The 20,710-nt window shown below is 40.7% G+C and overlaps 1 protein-coding gene and 1 long non-coding RNA gene across 2 annotated transcripts in view; one reads left to right on the top strand and one right to left on the bottom strand.

The window, feature by feature from the left end:
- The window catches only part of Impg1 (interphotoreceptor matrix proteoglycan 1), a 123,549-nt gene that overhangs the window by 45,710 nt on the left and 57,129 nt on the right, over positions 1-20,710 (top strand). Inside the window, exons 8-12 of the mRNA XM_031344992.1 lie at positions 2,520-2,578; positions 6,007-6,027; positions 7,549-7,790; positions 9,408-9,478; positions 10,512-10,590. Of these exons, the coding sequence (XP_031200852.1) occupies positions 2,520-2,578; positions 6,007-6,027; positions 7,549-7,790; positions 9,408-9,478; positions 10,512-10,590 (472 nt within the window). The remainder of the gene's footprint in view (positions 1-2,519; positions 2,579-6,006; positions 6,028-7,548; positions 7,791-9,407; positions 9,479-10,511; positions 10,591-20,710) is intronic.
- Positions 4,784-10,817, bottom strand: LOC116073241. The gene is made up of 3 exons (XR_004111737.1): positions 10,584-10,817; positions 5,348-5,422; positions 4,784-5,083 (listed from the first exon to the last, which is right to left on the bottom strand). It is a non-coding gene; the product is annotated as an uncharacterized LOC116073241 (long non-coding RNA).

Here is a 20,710-nt window from a genome sequence, read left to right as displayed (position 1 = left end):
TTTTAAAACTATCTAAAAGCTGGGTCTGTCCTCAGAGAATCCATGCTGTGAGGGAAATTAGGACTCTCAGGGAGCTAGTAACCCAATGGAAAAGTAGAAAATAAAACAAAATTAATTAATTAATTAATTATGAAAGGCCCTGACTGTCTGCCAGGCACATGTTACTTGTCTATCATCCCTTAGTGGTACCCTGTGGCTTGGACATCGCGATGTCCCACTTTGATCAAGAGACCATGACCCAGCGATTAAGCAATAAACCCAGGAGTTTGCAGCTAGAAAGTAACAGCAGCAATATTTAAAGCCAGCCCTGCGAGGTATCTCCTTACCACCCAGACTAAGCTACTTTTATCACCAGAGTTCCTATAGGTTCAGGAAATGAAAACTATTTTTAATATTGGCACAAGAAAATATAATTAAAAGGTAAATCAGTTTGCTGGAGGAAAAAAAAAAAGGTTTTTTTTCATGATGCAGTCCAAATTCCCAGAGGAGATTGGGAATTATCTATCTATGCATCACTGGTACAGTGCTTGACGCTAGAAATACAAAGTGGCAGTGATTTTTAGATTCAGTGGCAATGATTTTAGAGAATGAAAAGATGAACTCAATTCATCAAGCAATACTTTTTTTTTTAGTTCCTTCTGTGTGGGTGACAACATGGTAGATTGTAAAAGCAAGGGAGATAAAGACGACTAAAGAAGACTCCACCCCTCATTTGCTCCAACAAAGCCACACCTCCAAATCCTTCCTAAACAGTCTACCAGCTAGGATGCAAGCATTCTAACCCATGAGCCTATGGGGGCCATTCTCATTCCACCCACCAAAGTATGAATGGTAAGGTGTGGTGCAGAGTCAGGAAAGCGCTAAGTGACTTCCTGAAGAACTGGACCTTTTTCCACAGGCAGTGTGGCCAGTCTGAGGATGTTTGGATGAAAACCAACAATATGGAACTTGGAAAAAAAATAATTTTTGACACACATACCAAGAAGAGGAGGCAAAGAAACAGGGGAGAAAACTCCTGTTCTCCATCTACACCCCAATATACACACACACAAACACACACACACACACCAGATATGGGGGATGGGCACTGACTCAATTCAACAGTGCAGCAAAGGAGGTTGGTAGAGCTGCTATGGGAAATGGTACTGTGGAAAAACTCAAATGGCATCGTGGGATTTGAACAGAAGTTAATAACCGCTGATGAGAGCCAAAGAGAGGTGTCTGGGTAGCCTAGGATTTCTGGCATTACCTTGCCTGACATGTAGAAGTCAGGAAACAATGTATATGTGAGGAAGAAAACTCAACAGTGGGTCAGAGATCACTGAAGTCATGGGACAACATCAGATTTCCCTACCAGGGGCATGAGGGATCAGAGAGAGACCGGAAGGCGGACAAGGCTGGCCTCACATTTCTCTCAAGCCCCTCTACTAGTCAGCTTTGCCTCCCTCTCAGACTTGCTTGTCTTGAAGGAAAGCTGGTATGGACAGGTTATAGAATAAGAAGGAGCAAGATGAGAAGGCTGGGGGTGTGAATTTGCAAGGTCTTTACACTTAAAGGCTTTAAAACAAAAACAAAAACAAAAAAACAAAAAAAAAAAAAACCGAGAACTTGGCGGAGCAAAGAAAACTGATCCGTGAAAGAAAAAGAGGAAGTAAGCCCGAGCTCCTGCGGATTTGAAAAGATCCACCCACTCCCGTGGAAACACAGGGGGCAATAATGGGGCAGTGAGGCGGGGGAGGAGCCAGGGAAAAAATGATCCTCATAGCAAGCCTCATTAACAAGTGCAAATTAAGAAAACTTGAGAGTCCCATGCAAGTCTAAGAACAAATCTAATTGATCCACCATTTCGCATTTAATAATACCTTCAGCACTGTATTTTCCAAATCCTCTAATTCAATTCAGAAAACATCATTAGCTTACTATCAGCTATAGAGAGAAAAGGAGTGTATTACTCTATGTAAATTAAAAATGCTGTAGTTTTAAAAGGTTCCCACCAGACTGTCCCTGAATCTGTTTTGCCTGTCTGTGGATTCCGTTCCTCTAGAGCAGCCTAGTAGGGCCTCAGTGACTCATTCCTGCAGTGACTTGATGTACCAGGAGGGGGCCTCTCCTTTCTCAGAAGAGAAAAGAAAGGGAGAAGGGGGGAGAGGCTGTGTGAGGGCAGACCAGAGAGGGGGCCTCAATTGAGATGTAAAGTGAATAAATAAATTAATTAATAAAAAAAATAATTTAAAAAAGGTTCCCACCAAAAACCATCTTAAAGTATTTCATATTTTAGACCAAAACTTTTAAAGCATCTCAGAATTATTCATATATAGTTTTACAGCTAATAAAATACTCTCTAGGCTTCAGAAATATCTGTGCACAGAGGGAGTTTGACATGTTTTGTTGTTTCAGTTTTCTGTTTTAACTGTCTCCTAACTGACTCATCAAAAGTGTTTGGAGGTTTTGTTTGTTGTTTGGTGAGATCTGAGTCAGTACGACCAAAGAATATTTCATACATTTCTTTCTCTCTGCAGTTGCAAAAGATATTTAAGAAACTTCCAGGATTCGGAGAAATCCGTGTGTTAGGATTTAGGTAAGTAAGAGAATCAGACCGTTCTCAACTTTAAATTTAAAACAGCAAACTTGAAAATCACTTCCCGTGGCCTCCTTTAAAAGCGATATCTAGAGGATTAGAAGGTCTCTTCTCCCTCCGTTGTTTAACTCAGTCTGGGAAACTGCAGCCCAGGATCTGCAACACTGCTCAAAGAGTTGGAAATATCGCCCTCTACAGAGCATCTGCCAGTTGTCCTTGGCAATGTCATTACCAAATCTCTGGAAAACACCAGTCAAAACATACCAAGAAACAGTAGCAATTAACTGCCTTGGTATGGGGTCGCCTCGTGTTCTCTCCAAGGCTAAATCTCATCCCCGTGGGCATAAATCACATTAGCCAAGAGACACAGGTGGACCTGATTTACGGATGGAGGGACTGAAGGAATGGAATCCACGGGGGGGGGGGGGGGGGGGGGGGGGGGGGGGGGGGGGGCATAAACAAGACTTCTTAAACACATTTTCTTGTGTTCTGCTGTATGGACTAAAGTAGTGCTGTATTACTCAAAAAGCAGAGACTTGATTAGTAATGCCGTGGTAAAGCAGGGTAGGATCTCACTCCAGCAGATCTGTAGCCACCTCGCCCGCAGCACCCTAATACAGGTTCCTGGGTTTAAACGTACATTTTTGCTTCATTTTTAAAGTTGTCCTTATTTCTAGCATCTACGGGCAAGATCAGATGGTTCAATGGTACTCAGTGCTGCGGGATACATAGCAGCACTGGTGGAAGCAGGAGTGAGGAAGTGACTTGGGAAGAGCAAGCCTTGTCCAAGTCTTCCTGGCTCTGTCACCACCTGGTCTTGGAGCAGGTGGAGAGCTTTGGAAGAGCAGCTTATGCCAGGACGGAAGGGCTTGGGAGATGTGACCAGCTGTGTCCGTGGGAGCTGCCAGGCCTCTCTGATTCTTATCGCTCCAGAGGAGGAAAGTATTGGAAAGGAAAGTGACAAAAGATGGAAATTCTAATATTTACCAAAGCAAACTCACTCTGCTTTGTGTCAAGAAACCGCTCTGCGGTATTCGACTGGAAGTCAGACAGACGGATGAGAGGATAATCAGAGGTGATAGACACGTAGTTTGCATAGATGGCAGTCTTCTGGATAAAGTGCTACAGTTAAAGTACAAATTTTTAATCTACAGTTTCAGGAAATGATGGCAAGGCTCCTCCTGGTGAGTGATTAAATGTGTGTTATTGCCTCCCTCCGACAAATGAAAATCTAATTGTAAGAAAATCGACTTGAGAGGAGAATCACAATGTTAGGCAGTGAAATTTTCCAAGGTAAAACTTTTAAAGAGGCATGGCTGAAAACAGAATTTCTCCCACGTGTTTGTCTCTGAGGTTTTATTCCTATTTCTGCCCACTATGCTTATAAAATAAGTTCAATTACATTTTGCCAATGATTTTCCTTCAGCCATGAGGACTTCAGTCCACTGAAAAGTATGTGGGCCAATGAATTCAATAAGCCATATGCTTGTAAGCCCCACAAATATTTTTGTCATTGATACCCATGCTGGAGATGTTCCAGAATAAATTTACTATGAAAGACATTACTTCCGTGATGGGTCCAGATGCCCACAGACGACTCATCCCCTATCAGTCAGACACATTGCCTTGCCTTTTTCTCGTTTGCAGAAAAGCTTATTTCTAACTTCATAAATTGCTCGATATGAACAGCCTCATCTGATTGTCTCAACACCAACTGAAAATTAAGACTCCATGACTAGTACAATTTCAAGTATTAACAATTAAAGCACCACTTTGAGTATTACTTCATTCTTTAGGGCAAGTGTGGGAAACTAGTAATAATTCCTTAATCTAGTGGTAGAGTATATTTCTTCAGTAATATATGCCTGCTGCATAAATGTCCATAGCATCTTTATCTTTAATAGCCAAAACATGGAAACTAACTTGTCCATCTACAGACCCACAGACAATTCTGGAATGTTCTCAATATAGACACTTTTTCTTGACAAAGAAATAACACTTTTGACATATGTGACAACAGGAATGTACCTCAAAATAACTGTGCTGAGTGACAGAGCAGACAAAAGTGCATTGTGTTCTATTTATATTGAATTCCAGAAAACACAAACTTGTCTACAGTGACAGAAAACATACCAGTAGTTTCTCGGAGACCGTGGAGCAGAGTGTGAAACGGAGGGATCACAAAGAAGCAGGATAAATCTTTTATGCTAGTGACTATGCTCTTTATTCTTCTTTAAAATATCAATTTGATTATGCAAGCATGTGTCAACAAAACAATCTTTAATTGGAAGGAATAAGGCTTAGGTCCAGGAAGCATGGCCCCTCTCCTTGGCTTCATGGGTTACAAACTACAAAGAAGCAAGGGGGCGAGGGGGAACCTGGATGGATGTCTGGTAGAGAAACTCTCTTCTCACAAAGCAGGGCCAGTTAGAAAGACAGCAGGCTCTCTGTCTCCTCAGCAGGATCATGGGAACCAGTCTGTAGCATGCCTACTGTGGTCATGTTCTATCAGGGCATAAAAGTAAAATGAATTTGTAATCCAAGCAGAAATACCAGTAACACTAATCCCATCACATGTAAGGTGCTGCCTTCATCAGCAACTGTCATTTGAAATATAAGGAGAGAATACCAAATACAGTTTCTAAACCAATTTCTAAAATGTGTCTGTAATTTTAGTAATCAAAGTGTCTTTCTCAGGCACACACCACTGAGTAGAGTAACAAAATAAAACCAAGGTTGAGGAGAGAGAACCCAAAGTTTATATCTTACCTCTACTGGTCCCAACTAAGTCTGTCTCCTTCTGTGTATGCCTTTGTTTTCCTGTAAAATGAGGATTCTGTTGTTCTAAAAATTAAATGAAAATACACATAAGCTTCTGGGTACATATCACCCACTCAATAAGTGTTTTTCTTGCAAGTTTTCACTGTGAATGGAACCAATCCCTCAACTGATTAAAGCAATTCAAAAAGAAATTGGCAAAACACTGGTTCTAGGGGTCAGCCTCAAAGTTGTTACCTCTGAAGATAAACAAAACCCTTAATGACATTCAGGAGGAAGAGAATCTGTTTGCAAAGTACTTTTTAAAAACATCCTGGCAATAGCTGCCCAAATATAAGATGCATAGCATGTATTTGCAGCCTCTTTGAGGAAATCAGGTTTTAAACGAAGACAATGCATATAGCTTTGTACTAAGGCTCAAATCCTGATCAGAAACCATATTCAATGATGTTTACATCCTAAGATTCATGATTATTAAAGGTGCCATCCAAATTTCTAATGGCAGTTGTATGTTTCTCCAAAGCTCTGGACAAACATGAAGGACACTGTAAAAACATTTTTGTGCATAAAATAATCCACCAACAGATTAAATAAATCTCACCAAAATTCTTTCTTCCTTGCATGTTTTCATGATATGTGGTGAAATGAAGACCAAAGAAAGAAGAGGATGGGTAATGTTGATTAATTTTTATTTTTTGGAATATAGTATGCTTCCCTCTGCTAATGTCTATCTAAACTGGCTTTTTTAAAAATAGTTTTCACATGTAACGTCTTGAATAAGCCAATAATTTTTAGTACTTTTATTTAAATGGAATTAATTTTCATTTAGTAATTTAGAAAATATCTCTAGCCAAATCATCATGTAATATTAGCAGGTAAAGATTGACTTGACCATCTGAAAAGCCTTCTATTAAAAACCGGAAGCTCTCATTAGAAAAAAAAAAAACCATGAGACTACAGATGTGTTATAAACGCAGCATGATTTAACTATGTCTTGTATATTTACAATGGGAGATGGGCTGGCTGGCCACAGACTCCTGAGTGTAACCAACTGAGGTCTAGATTGAGGGAGAGAAACTAATTTGCTCCTCAGCCCCAAGGTCAGTTTGAGGTGGGAAAAGGACCCACTATACTGGGAGAGCTCTGTAATGAGATCTGCCTTTGGCTCCCGCAATTGACTACTGAAATAATGAACTGTAGTCTCTGACTGATTACGTGGTCTGAAGAACTGCCAAGAATACACATTATCAGTTCCTGAGGCCTTTAAAAACATTTCTGCTTCTCCCTGTGTAGATTTATGGCAGGAAACAAAAGGTAGCACTTGATTCTCAAGGACAGAGCTGTAAAGAATCTTGTTTGAGATTTGCATGCTGAAAGAGATTGCATTAATAAATAGAGTAGTAAATACAGTTAATCATGTACTGTGTACTGCCTTCCTTCCTTTCTCTCAGATCTTTTGTTATTTTATTTCTTTGCTCTATTTCATTTAAAGTTTTTTTTTTTTTTTTTTTTTTTTTTTTTTTTTTTTTTTTTTTTGGCTTTTTTCGAGACAGGGTTTCTCTGTATAACTCTGGCTGTCCTGGAACTCACTCTGTAGACCAGGCTGGCCTCGAACTCAGAAATCCGCCTGCCTCTGCCTCCCAAGTGCTGGGATTAAAGGCGTGCACCACCACCGCCTGGCATCATTTAAAGGTTTTTAATTTTAAAAATACTTCATGGAAAAGAATGGAAGGAAAAAGGCCTTAAGAACTGAAGTTTCTCTTGGTTATGGAATACATAGCCTGTTGTACCACCACTGCATGATAGTCCATAGACCTTAAAGGAGGCATCTTGTAGAAAAAGTGCCAATACATTGCTTTCTGATTGACACTGTATGACTTTCAAGACTCCCCAAAACATTGTTCAATTACCAATTAAGAATACCTTTTTAAATGTAATTATGTGTGGACCCCATTCACAATACCCCTTCAAACTAGACTTAATCCCCAGGCTGACATTCTACTTTAAAACAAATTATTTGTTAATTATTTTCCATCTATTAAATTCCTGGCAAATATTGTCCTACGTTGGGTATTCTATAAGAGCCTAATCAAGAAAAGAAGATAAATTATCCTGAAGACTTATAGCAACCCAGAAACTCTGTAGCCTTGTAATCATTGCTTTGGACAAAACATGCCCTCTTTTCTCCACAGTTCAAGCTCCACAGAAATACAACTCATGGCCATCTTTAAGAGGGACCATGCAGAAGCGAAAAGCCCTGATAGTAATCTCCTGTCTCTGGATTCCAACAAAATCGAAAGTGAAAGGATCTATCAAGCCGTAGAAGACAAGCAACCAGAATCCTACCTCACGGCTACAGACCTCAAAAAACTCATCGCACAACTACTAGATGGAGACCGTTCCTTGGTAGAGGGGACAGCTCCATTCAGTGATGGTCAGTTGGTGATGCTGTAGTTCCAAGTTTAACCTAATTCTGACACAGAGACTATTATTATTTTAGGATGGATTGTCATTTTAACCTGGGCCTTGTAAAATGATCATTGCTATGGCAGGCACATCATGTATGGAAATATTTCCGGCTTTCCTCACACCCTCCTGCACTCCATTTCATCAGCCATTGGTGATCATTTTGCACCAAAGATAAGTCTGGAAGAATCCAGTAGTTTCAGTTCAGTCAGGTCAACCAAGTTCAGCCAGTAGGGCCTAGACAGAAAGAAGAACTCGTGGACAGTTCCATTAGCCTGGCATAGCTTACACATATCTTCTCATCCAGTAAACTTGTCAGGCTTTATAAGGAAACAGATGGTGTATTCAAATGAGGCTAATTTAAAAAGAGCTGATAGAGCGAGAGATTGTCCATGAAAGTTTTCCCTTACTCAAAGGCATGGAACAACCTCATAAGGCTAGAAGCAGTGTGACCTCACTGCTACCTCTAGGCCTGAGGGTTGCCCAGGAATACAACACACCCCAGAGAGGAAGGCTAGGAACCAATGGTACAATCTGTATAAGTCAATCTTCAAAGGGATCCAAAGAAGTAAGCTAGATGATCTGATATGCTCAGAACCTCTAGAGGATGCTGTAGGGGACCCAGGAGCAGATAGTATAGTAGATAGTTAATAGAAATACTATTTCAGCACAAGATAGCATGAAATGATCATTCTCTGGCAGTTCTGTTACTGGATTTAGATCAGCAAAGCATTATCTCTGGAAATTGGGGTAGGAGGGTTATGGAGCCTCTGAGGCAACAAGAGAACAACTTCAGACTCATCTCAGAGATCACTTATTATTTTAGGTTTATGTTTTTGTTAAGTTTTCTGGGGTGCTCTAAGAACCAGGAGGTAGTACAAGGTATCCACAGACACTCATACTTTACAGTGTTAATATTAACCATTTCCTTCTTTGCAAGTTAAGCCATAGTTTTAGTCCCCAATGGCCTAGCCAACATGCCTCACTACTTGATCCAAATCTGTAGAATTAGGCTGTGAACCCTAAAAATCTCTAAACTACTATTCTTTTTTAATTGTCTTTATTATTTAATTGGCATATAATGCTTATGCATATTCATGAGATATAGTTATGATTGGATACATGGACAACATATAATGATCAAGGTAGTGCAATTATTGTTTCCATCACGTTATTCACTATCATTTCTTTATGATGAGAGCATTCAAAACCTCTCATAGCAATTATGAAATAGACAATGCATTATCATTAACTATAATCACCCCACTGAGCAACATAATTCTAGTATTTATTCCTTCTGTCTACTTATACTGTTTGTTGTACTCATTAGCAACCTCCCCTGCCATTTCATCCTGTTCTTAGTAATTCCCATCACATAAGCATACAAGAGGCAACCCTATAATCTTCTTTCGGTGCATTATTCAGATTAGTAACCATTAGTCTGGAACTCCAATATCTTAGTGATTTGTAACACTACTCCTTAGGAATTCACTATTACCACATCTTAGAACCTTAACTGTTTTGTTACCTAAATCATAAAAGATAAAAGAAATATTTTAGCCTTGTGATTTTTTTTTCACTGCAGAAGTTACTGGGCCACTCTTCAGACCTGTCACTGAACCAGAGCTGCCCAAGCCCCTTGCTGATGTCACAGAGGTAAGTCCTTCTGTTTAAGACCTTCCCATCAAATAATCAGTTTTATAGACTGAGTAGAGAACATACTCTTCATAATGTTAAATGTTAAGTATTTGATGCTTTTAGGGCTGCAATTCAGAGTCCACTTCTAATAACTGCATTAACAAAAATTAATTCAAATGGCATTTCAAATATTCTAAAATTCGGTTCCCTTAGATTTAGTTAGATATGTTCCATTTTGAGTCAACTTGTGCTCTGGGATTAATAAAACACATTTTAAATTTTATTTGAAGAGGAACAGGACGCAAAAGCATGGCACAGTGTACATGTGGAGGTCAGGAGCCAGTTTGCAGAAGTTGGTTCTCTCTTTTCATTGTGTGGGTCCCAGTAATTGGGCTCAGATCACCAGATTTAGTAGCCAGTTCCTTTTCCTGCTGGTAAAACAGGCCAGCACCTTTACCCAACCAGATAAAACACATTTTTATGAACTGAAATGAATAATTAAAGCAAAATATAATACTTAGCTTTGCTTCTCAGAAATACCCTTTTAAATTTATTTTTAATTCCTAAGAGCTTACCTAACTTTTTATGTATGGGAGGTAGAAAACACAAATTTGTGTCTTAGAAACTAAAAGTAATCAGTGCAGTAGTAATTTTGGTATTCAACTTAAGGCTATGTCACTGTCAGTATTCTACAAGTTTTCACAGGAGTGTGCATACATAGGGATTCTGAGTAAGCTCCATGCCTTCTCGAAATGAAATAATTATAAGTTAAACCACAACTGGCACAATTCAAAGTATTCCAGTCACTAATTAGTCCTGTCCAGCAAGACCAGTCAGCCAAGAAACAGGAGATCAGGAAATACATTGCCAAGCGAGGACACGTGGTCCTTTCAGGATACAGTTCCAGGCTCCTCTGCCACAGAAAAGTCATCCTAACAACAAAATCCTTTGCTTAAATTTAAGTAACAGTATTACAAATACAAGTGTAACCCTTCCCATGCACAGAGAAACATCTGTTCTCAACATCTGTCTTTCTATATTCACTCCTCAGGATGCCACTTTGAGTCCAGAACCTCCTTTCATCGAACCTACGCTTGAGGCAGTGGACAGAGTAGGACCTGACCTGCCCAGTGAGTTTCCTCCCATACAGTCCATGTTTGATGGATTCATTAATGTTCTTCCTCAAATCCCTGACAAGGTCATCTCTACCCTGGGAAGGTTTGTCTCCCCAGCATCAGCACCGGAAGAGAATCCCTGGTTTTAAGGCCTTTATCGTCATGGTGGCAAGGGGAGCTAGGAGAGTAGTAGAGGCAGAAAAAGGCAGAGAGAGGGAGAGAGTAGAGAAGTAGAGGCAGGCCATGGCCATGTGCAGAAAGGCAGGGAGGGAATGTGGAGAGATGGGGAGCAAGAGGGCAAGAGAGAGAGGCAAAAGTAAGAAAGTAAGAGTAAGAGAGGGAGGAAGGGACAAGCAGCCCCTTTTATAGTGGGCCAGGCCTACCTGGCTGTTACCAGGTAACTGTGGGTAGGAGCATTCCTGGCTGTTGCCAGGTAACTCTGGTGGTGGAGTCCTGACAGAATACCAGGGGCTTGGGGCGTTGTCCTACATGACTGATGGCCACAGAATTATGGAGCTGAGGCCTCGTGTCAGGAGCAAACTTCCTTGAAGAGTTATCTCCTGGGTCTCCGGGGTTTTAACCTAACTAAACCAGAAAACAGGCTGCCTTTCACAGTCCCACGTCCAACATGTGGCAATCCTCCTTTCTACATTCTTGGTTGTCTGGTGAAAACATCCTTTAGGAAACACAAAGTCTGGAGATCTGAGGTTCATCAGCTTACACTCTAGTTCTAGAAGTGAATGCCTCTGGAGCACTGTTACGGCGACATTTTCAAAACGTTTTGTTGATATTTTAGTTGGGACTGCTTATAAAATATTTCTGCAAGGTTAATTTCCTCATAAATTGTATGCGGCGCGTAGGGAAATAATCACAGACTCTGATTTTCTGGAATACTTTTCAGGCTAGCAAAGGTTGCTACAAACTGACCTTGGCCAAGGAAGGGTCCATCTCACAGCAGTTCTATGTTGCAAACTAAAGGTAACGGTTAAAATCAGCCACCTTTTCCCTGTACACCTGACCTTTGGGCAGTGGTTGGTGAGAACAGCTCTGTTCTACATGTGCCAGCCAGCAGAGTTCATCTGGCATTGAAGATCCATTTTTCTCAGTGACTGGTGTGCATTGCTAGGAAATGCATGCTTAGTGAGAGCTATTGGCTCGAGTCCCAATTTGCTTGCATGCGATCCTCTCCATGAGGATACTTAGGTTTTCTCACGGTTGTGTAGCCCTGTTGTGGGCCCAGAGACACCACCATCTCTTTCCTTGTGGTGTCTAGGCAGTCACAGAGACTCAAACAGTATAAAACGCATAGAAAGCATAAGCCTTAACTGCCAGCGGACAAAGTATTGAGGAATATTGAGACATTTATAATCAACCACAGTGAACATCAACCACCATTTTGGTTTTAAACTCATCTAAGAGTTGGTTGTATACCTTTTGGTGAAATGGCTAATGCCGTTGCTGGATTCTTTTCTTTCATTATAAATCAGGAACTCTAATAAAACTGGCATTTCAGGTAGACAAATAAAAATTATGATGTATCTATGACAAATGCATTATAACACTTTCAAATTGCTTAGCTATTCCCATACAAAAATACACCACAGAACACTAAAGCTAAAAAGAATTCCAGGGATAATCCAGTTAAGCCACTGTGCTTCCGAAATAGGAGAAGCAAAGCTAGTGACAGGAAATGATTTGCACAAGGTCAGGATCAGGACCATCATTCAAGTTTTCTCCAGGTCACACTGTATTTGCCTTGAGTAGACTTACCCTTAAAATATATATATACTATCTTCAGTCTGATCAGGTAGCTCGGCAGGAAAAACACTGGCTGCACTAGCTTACTGACCTGATTTCAATCTCCAAGAACCACAAAAAAAGCTGGATACAATGGCTCACATGGGCTCACAATCCATCTAGTGTGGAATGTGAAGAGAGATAGAAGCCCTCACTCAACAAGATGGAAGGAAAGAACCAGAACTAACTCCCAAACATTGCCTCTTGACCTCTACACTCTGTGGCATACCCAGACCTGCAAATACAACACAATTTTTAGAACATCTTCTATTTAATCATCTTATAATTTCATAAACACACATGTGTGGATATGTATACATACATACATATATATATATATATATGCACACACACATACATATATGAACACACACATACACACTCGTATATAGTATCTTGGTCCCACACATCCCCAAGTGCCCCATCCACTCCCATGAACATTTTCCAACACATCCTCCTCCTACCTTCATGTTCTCTATTTTTTTTATATACCCTACTGATTACAATTAATGCTAACTGCTAAAATGTTGACTGATGCTGCTGGTTTAATCCTGTGCAGGTCTTATATAGTTCATCATAGCTACAGTGAGTCTATTATCTCAATAGCCGAGTCATGTCTGCGAGCCAGCATTTCCCTAAACTCTTCCCCAGCATCCTGCCCTTTCTTTCTTCCTATCTTCTGTGATGTTCTCTGAGCCTTGGGGATGAGGCCAATCCAGACCTCCCATTTAGGGCTGAGCAGTCAACAGTCACTTACTGTGTTATGAGTCAGCATTAACCATTACCCACTCAGAAAGAAGCTTCTCTGGCCAACACTGGGAGCAACACACTCTAAGAGTTTAAACATAAGCATTTAGAGGACAGTTTCACAGCATGTCCATTTATGGAAACAACAGGCCCACAAGGACACAGACTTTTCTCAGTGATGATAGGTTGATCAAGGTATAGTTCCAGGAATGAGAACCTTCCTGAAGACCAGGCCTCATATTCAATCAGAAAGTGTTTCATTACCCAAATACTTATCATGCCACGTTTATACCAGTAGACATAATGTGCCAGAGGAAGGTAGTGTGATAGAATGCCAGGTGATCATTGATGGTTTTTCTCACTCACAGGCAGCCTGACACATCACAGGAAGAGAGTTTACTGGTTAGTTGAGATCTGTCGGCTCTGTGCTGGCAGGTCCAAGCTGAGAGGAGAGAGCCTGGTCCTGCTGAGTCTTTCAGGGGTTGAAGCCGGAATCTGAGTGTTGGAGACTCACATCTCCTGCCCTCCAGAGAATAACCACCCTGAGCCAGGAGTCTGTCAAAGCAGGAATTCATTTAATTGTATCAATCTTTTGTTTATAAAGGGCTGAGAGAGGAGTGGGTTTTTTTTTTGTTTTTTGGTTTTTGTTTTTGTTTTTGTTTTTTTTGCTGAGGTGAGATGACTCAGGGGGAGGGAAAAGTGATGAAGGGTATGATGATTGACAGAGCCAACAACAGCAGTAGCTGGGCAAAGGCAGGCTTAAGCAGAAAGTGCTGAGTCTCTCCCATGCCGAAGTGACTGAAACCTGTTTTCAGAACCCAGGCTTGGGTTTGTCCTCAAGACCCAAACCAGGGCCAAAATGCCCAACAGAGGTCGATAGCTCTCAGCCTTGTATCAAAACAAGGACTGTCTTCTGCAATAGCGTCTTACCATCTATCTAGTAACACTGTGCAACTCAAAGCAATAGCAAAAGTATGCATTGTCTTGGCTGCCTCTGAGGCTTCCCTGGTCAATGGTGTGTGTGAAAGACCCCCAGAGCTAGGGAGACCCTCACTCAAGTCTCGGGATGACACAACCACCCAATAACTCACCGAGAGACCGACCTTGATGAAACCGCATGAGGTTTATTCAGGGGAAACCAGTATACTGTGGAGGAGCTTGTAACCCAGGGGCAGAGGAGCTCGATCCCGAGCACAAGAATTGAGGGGTATTTAAAGGGAAAAATCACAAACTAGGGGAGTAAGGGGGTAACCAAGGACACATAACAAGAGAACAGTGGAAAATTCTAACAGGACCCAACCCCTACTCATTATTCACAAGAACGTGGTCTGGTCAATGCTTTCACTCTATGGCTGACCTTTCCCTAGAACCACCCAGATGGCTCATATCCTGTTTTTTGTTCTTGGACCTAACTAGAGGGTAGGGGGCCTTTGTGGCCAACAGGTTTCTGAAACTGGCTTGTCTACATTCCTGGCTCGTTACAGAGGTCTTCCATGCCCTTTTAGGTAAAGGTTATACATTACACATACATTTCTATTAAATGCTCTCATTTTAAAATTCTAAAATTCTTCAGCCTTTCATGTGGAGACTTGTCTCCTACCTGCACTGACATCCTACTTAATGATGCGTGTTCTCTGACTTGGCCCATATCTTATTGTGCTGTTTTCTCGATGGTTCGCTCCTTGAGTTCTTTACATATTCTAGATACTAACCCTCTGTCAAATATATAGATGGAAAAAATTTACTCCATTCTATAGACTGCTTCTTCATGTGATTGACAGTTACCTTTGCTGTGCATCAGCTTTTCAATGTTATGAGATCCCATTTGCTGATTATTGGTGTCTTTTCCTTAGCAATCAGAGTCCTATTCAGATAGTCGGCCTGTGTCTGTCTACACCTGGAAGTGTGCTTCGTACTTCTTCCTCTAATAGATCCACAGTTTCATATCTTATGTTTAGGTCCTTGATCCATTTGGAGGTGAATTTTATGCAGGGTGAGAAAAAAGTATTTCATTCTTTTTTTTTTTTTTTGGCTGGTGGTATTATTATTCTTATTATCATCATCATTTTTCTTTCTGAAGGGCAGATGATTGTCTCTGCTTTGACAATGATTTGGTTTTATTTATTTTTTATTTTTTTTTTGCTCAAGAAATTTTAATGTCAGCTCTGAAAAGACAAGTAGAGTCTCTTGTTTTCCCTGGACATGTGAGGTTTCTTTCAGTACAGGTCAAGTTAAACCTTAGATATTCTCTTCTAGTTTAGAAGAAAAACAAGAGAGGCCAAGAATAGGGCTTTTCTTCATTGCAAAATCTTTGTCCAGGTATTACACGCAGGACAAGCAGTTAACACGTCTCATATCACAGGTCTGATACAGAGAAATAGTCATTATAGCTTTAGAACTAGATAATTTTGGACCATCTATTAGTCATAAGAGCATACATCTGTTTTATAAAATGTGAATTATGAAAGTATTATGTGTCACCTAATTTTGTATTTTTAAAATATTTCCATTTATTCTTTGGAATTTCCATATTTGTTCTTTTTAAATTTTTTTTAAATTTTTAAAATTTATTTCAAATGTTATCCCCCTTCCCAGTTTCCTCTCCACAAACCCCCTAACCCCTCTCCCCTCCCCCTGCCTCTATCAGGGTGCTCTCTCCACCCACCCCCCACTCCTGCCTCAGCACCCTAGCATTCTTTTAACTGTAGGCATCCAGTTTCCCTAGCACCATTTATTGAGGATGCTGGTTTTTTCTTTAATATTTATTTTGGCATCTTTGTCACCTAACAGGTGAGCTGTATGGCCTTGTGCCTGGATCCTCTACTCTATTGCATTGATCAATGTGTCTGAATTTGTGCTACAAAGGCTGATTTTTATTTCTAGGGCTCTGAATTGTAATTTAAACTCAATTATGGTAACATATCCAACGGTATTATTTTTGCTTTGGGTTGCTTTCAACGGTATTATTTTTGCTTTGGGTTGCTTTGACTGTATGGGGCAACTACTCTTAATCGCTGAGCCACCTCTAGACATATTTTTAAGATTGTGTATGTGTGTGTGTGTGTGTGTGTGTGTGTGTTTTAAATTGAGTATATCTGTGCATGTGTGTACATATGTGTGCTGACAGAGTTGGATTCTCCTGAAGCTAGAGTTACAGGTATTTGTGACGCACCCAACATGGGTCCTGAGGATCCAACTTGGTTCTCCATAAGAGCAACATATGCTCTTAACCCTGGGACATTCCTTCACCTGAAGATTATTATTGGTTATTATAGATCTGTCTAATTTGGCTTAATTTGGGTAGGTCATATATATCTAGAAATTCATATATTTCTTTTAGATTTTCCAGTTACATGGAATATATGTTTTCAGAATAAGAACTAATGATTTTATGAAATCCATTAGTGTCTATATTGTATATTATGTATATAATATTTTCCTTTCATCTCTAATTTTGTTTTCTTCTGTCTTTCTTGGTCAAGAGTTTGTCAATCTTATCTTTTCAAATAATCAACTTGTGCTTCATTGATTCTAAAACAAATACCTTCCAAAAACCATCTTTAAACTCATTTTGCCCTAAAGTTGTAAGCATTTTTTATTTCACTATGCTGTACATTTATCTAAATAATCAAGGCCTCTGCATCTCTATTAGGAAACCTGCTAGGGTTACCCATAACCACTTGTTATAGAAACAAACACAGCTCCAAGCGCCGTGGGTGACTTCCTAGCTGGTGTGCAGATTCAGCTCCATGTTCACTTCATTTGAAGTTTTTAGCCATGGTGCTCATAAACCACACATGCCTTGGCTCTCATAGACCATGCGTGTCTTCAAGCTCCTAGCATTTATCCTTGTGTTCTGTGACTATGCTTTCCTGATCTCTTGTCCTTAGACTTGCTTTATGGGGTTTTTTTTTTTGCATATTTATTAAAATCCTACTCCACAAAAATAAGGTTTTGTTTTAAAGAGTCAAAAGAAAAAGTGAAAAAGACAACCGTTTTATTGAGGTGGTAATGTATTGAAACTAAGTGTACACCGTGCATATATTACACACCACTAAGTATTCATGTTAAAATGCTTGATTTTTTATGTTGATTTTATATTGAGCTCCATCTCAATAACTTTTTAGAGAAGTCAGATGACTCTGCAGACAAAATCATATTGAAATGGAAATCATGTTTGCCTAAAATATGGCTCAGTTGGTAGAGTCCTTGTCTAGCATACTCAAAGCCCTGGGCTTGCTACCCAGCACATAATGTAACTAGAGATGAAACCTACAGAGGGATCTTAGGTCAGTCTGGGATATATGAAGCTCTGTTTCAGATAAAGGGGAAAATGGAGATCATAAAGTTCTCGGAATTTGCTTGAGGTAGATTATGGATTTGACTCCAAGCTTCTGAGCAAGATGTGCAAGCGAGAAAACATAATTATTCATCGCGTAGTTCAGATCTGGGAACAGCATGGGAACACGTCCTGCATGGGATCAGCCCTCTCCTGTGACCCTTCATCAAGGAGGCAGGCTGGATCTGATGAACTGTGGCCTGTTTTCATCAACTTCCCCAGCATGTGAAACCTGCCTCAGGTGTTTTCCCCATGGCCCGGGCTGGGTGCCTACCATGACTGCCAAAGCCTACTTCATGATGGCAGTTTGGAGGGAAAGTGTTCTGTCAGTCTGTCTAACGCAGTGGCTGATTTCAGGAAGAATTAGTGGAGTGTGTATACTGCCTGGCTTTCAGCCAGCAATCAGTAGGTAAAAATTATATCTCACAACTGAGCTTTTTGATTAATATTCAGCAAGAAGAGTTGTATTGCTGCCATGGGGCCAGTGTGCAAATACTCTATGTTGTCAGTTAAGGATAGAACCGCATGCATTCATCACCAGCCACGGTGGGAATAGGAATGACAACACTTAAGGAGAGATGGAACCCCTAACTCAGAAACCTTCCTGAGAAAAAAAGACATCCAGCCTGCTTATTCACCGGAATACACAGAAGAGGACAAAAACATAAAAATAAAACAAGCGTGCTGGGAACGAAGGCAAAGCTCCCAAATAATCAAATAATCACATCTGTCAAGATGCTCAAAGCAAAATCACTGGCTGGGAAATGGTGTTCTGTCCCCAGTTCTGATCATACCCCTTCCCATCACCACGTCATCCATTGTCACGACTACCCTTCTAGCCAATGACCTGCCATCCAGTCCTGGAAGTTTCTGTCGACCCACAGCTCCTCTGATGAGCTGTCTGCAGCTGTTTCCTAGATGGTGTTCATAGGAACCATCTGTTCCCTGGTCCCTCAAGAAAATGTCACATGTACATCCCTATCACATTTGCCACACAGTGTTGAAGTGACTGGGGTGTGTCTAGGATCTGTTGCACAGAGTGAAAGGATGGGTTCTTGTTCCTTTTATACAGACTCCTATGCAAAGTAGTGTCTGGTGTGTGACTGTGGCTCCTGAGTCCTTGTCATCGCTGTCTTCATTGGACCTGTCAGCACTAGACTCAGTCCCCCCAGACCACAGTCCTTCTCTGTGCCAGGCTGCTTGCAGGGCCACAGGCCTTCTTACATATTGAACAACATTCCTTACTGATAAATACTTTTTGTCAAGAAAAGTGTTGAAGAATGCTAATCAGCTCCATCTCGTGTGATTTAACAGCATCCACGCTGATTAGTGTAAATGGAAAATATGAAATGAATGAAACTAGCAATAAGCTACTCTCCCAGTCAAAAATACATTCACATATCCAAATACTCCATCAGGAGGGCCAGGCAAGGATGTTATTTAACTTGCTCTACTTTAAAATGAAAGGGTGATAGGGTGATTTGAAAAAAATTCATAAGAAGACTCAGCTGAACTTTAGGCCACTAAGGCATGTGTGTGTGTGTGTGTGTGTGTGTGTGTTGTTTTGCTTTTCTGTATCAGAGAACACAGTTTTCTCAAACAAGTAGACTGTAACAAATTTTATATATGGAGCTAGGCTGGAACTCAATGGTAGAATGAATACTTAGCACGCACAGGGCCATGGACATGATCTAAAGCACCAAAAATAAATAAATAAATAAACAAACCTTACTCATAGAGTCTGTGAGAGAAATACCATCTGATGGAGCAAAAGGCAGTCATTCAGCACAGAGGTGCAATTACGGTCCAGCCTCAGCTACAATCCCATGTACCCCCACTGGTGTACAACCGGACACCAAACCTCTAGATTTGACCTAGATATAGGTAAAATAATAGTATCCTTGGAGAAATCGGGGCAAAATGTAATGGCCTACCCTAAATTTGCATTTCCCACACAAATTCTTATTCTGACTTTCTGCCCTCTGCTGAGCTGACACTGACCTTGCCTTTTGACCCTGCTCTCCTGTCAGTGTGTTTCCCCATGAGGAAGGTCAGTGGTCTGGGGTTCCCTGATCATCTCTCACCATCTTTCATATAAGCTGTTTCTGTATAGAGGTTTGTCTCTCTGAGGGTAGACATGCTAACAAAGGAAGGAGGTCACCCCAGGTAGACCGATGACTCCAACTCCACGAATGAGCCACACCCTTGTATAAACTTCTGCTGGTCAGACTACCTTGGCCACCCCTTGCTGCCCCACGAGGCCAAGCCCAGGCTCCCTAAGAATCTGCTTATGATCACTCCCAATTTATTTTCCTAGCTGTGGACTGTTGTTTCTGCAGAGTTGCTGTCTGTTTAATCTCCTTCCAACCTTTTACTAAACAGAGATCACATTTCTAGGATAAAATTCTGCTGCTTCCTTGGGGACAAAGACTGCTACAGACCACTGGCTTTAGGCATTCTCTGCCTTCCACACTGACTGTCTTTCACGAGAGCCACTCACACTCACATTCAGACGATTCTACGCATCAAACGGTTTGCAGGAACTCTCTGACGCTTCATCTCTCAATGATGCCACCATTTCTCCTTCTTCGTTTTGTAGGGCACTCTCTTTCTCATCCCATGTAGGCTGGGAGACTAGTCCTTTACAGATAAATTCCAGGGTCTTTGTATGCCAAAAGAACAAAAGAGACCTTTATGATTTCTCTTAGTTAGTAGCAGCTCTTGGGATGTTGTGTTTATTTATTCATTCAAACACCAGAAAACACAGACATAAAAGAGTGAACAAGGCAGACACGGCCCATAGCTCATAGTTCTGTTTCCCCCAAACAGACCGTGGGACAAGAATTCTATTGTAAGGAGTTTATCATAGAGATGCTCACAGGAAGCTTGGGAAGTGGGGAAGGGAATCAGAGAATAAAAGGAACCAAGACAGAAAGTTATCCAACACCACTGGAACTGATCAGTGGTATGCTTATAAAACATAACTGTCTCAACAACAAAAGGTGATAAGTAAAAAACAATTAATTATAAAAGTTTTTCTGGAGGCGGGTGTGGTGGCCTATGCCAATAATGCTGACACACTGAAAGCTGAGACAGGAGGATGGCCAGTTCCAGGCTGGTCTGTATTACATAGTGAGACACTGTCTCAAAAGAAAAAAAAAATGATGATCACAAATAGCACACGATTGACAAATAGTAAAATCTATCGCATTTCTTATTACCAACTTCTATCAGTTAGCAGTTAGCTAACTG

Source organism: Mastomys coucha, unplaced genomic scaffold, assembly GCF_008632895.1.
Source record: "Mastomys coucha isolate ucsf_1 unplaced genomic scaffold, UCSF_Mcou_1 pScaffold23, whole genome shotgun sequence".
NCBI lineage: Eukaryota > Metazoa > Chordata > Mammalia > Rodentia > Muridae > Mastomys > Mastomys coucha.
Note: the sequence above shows the minus strand (reverse complement) of the source record. Positions and strands in the feature narration are given on the sequence as shown.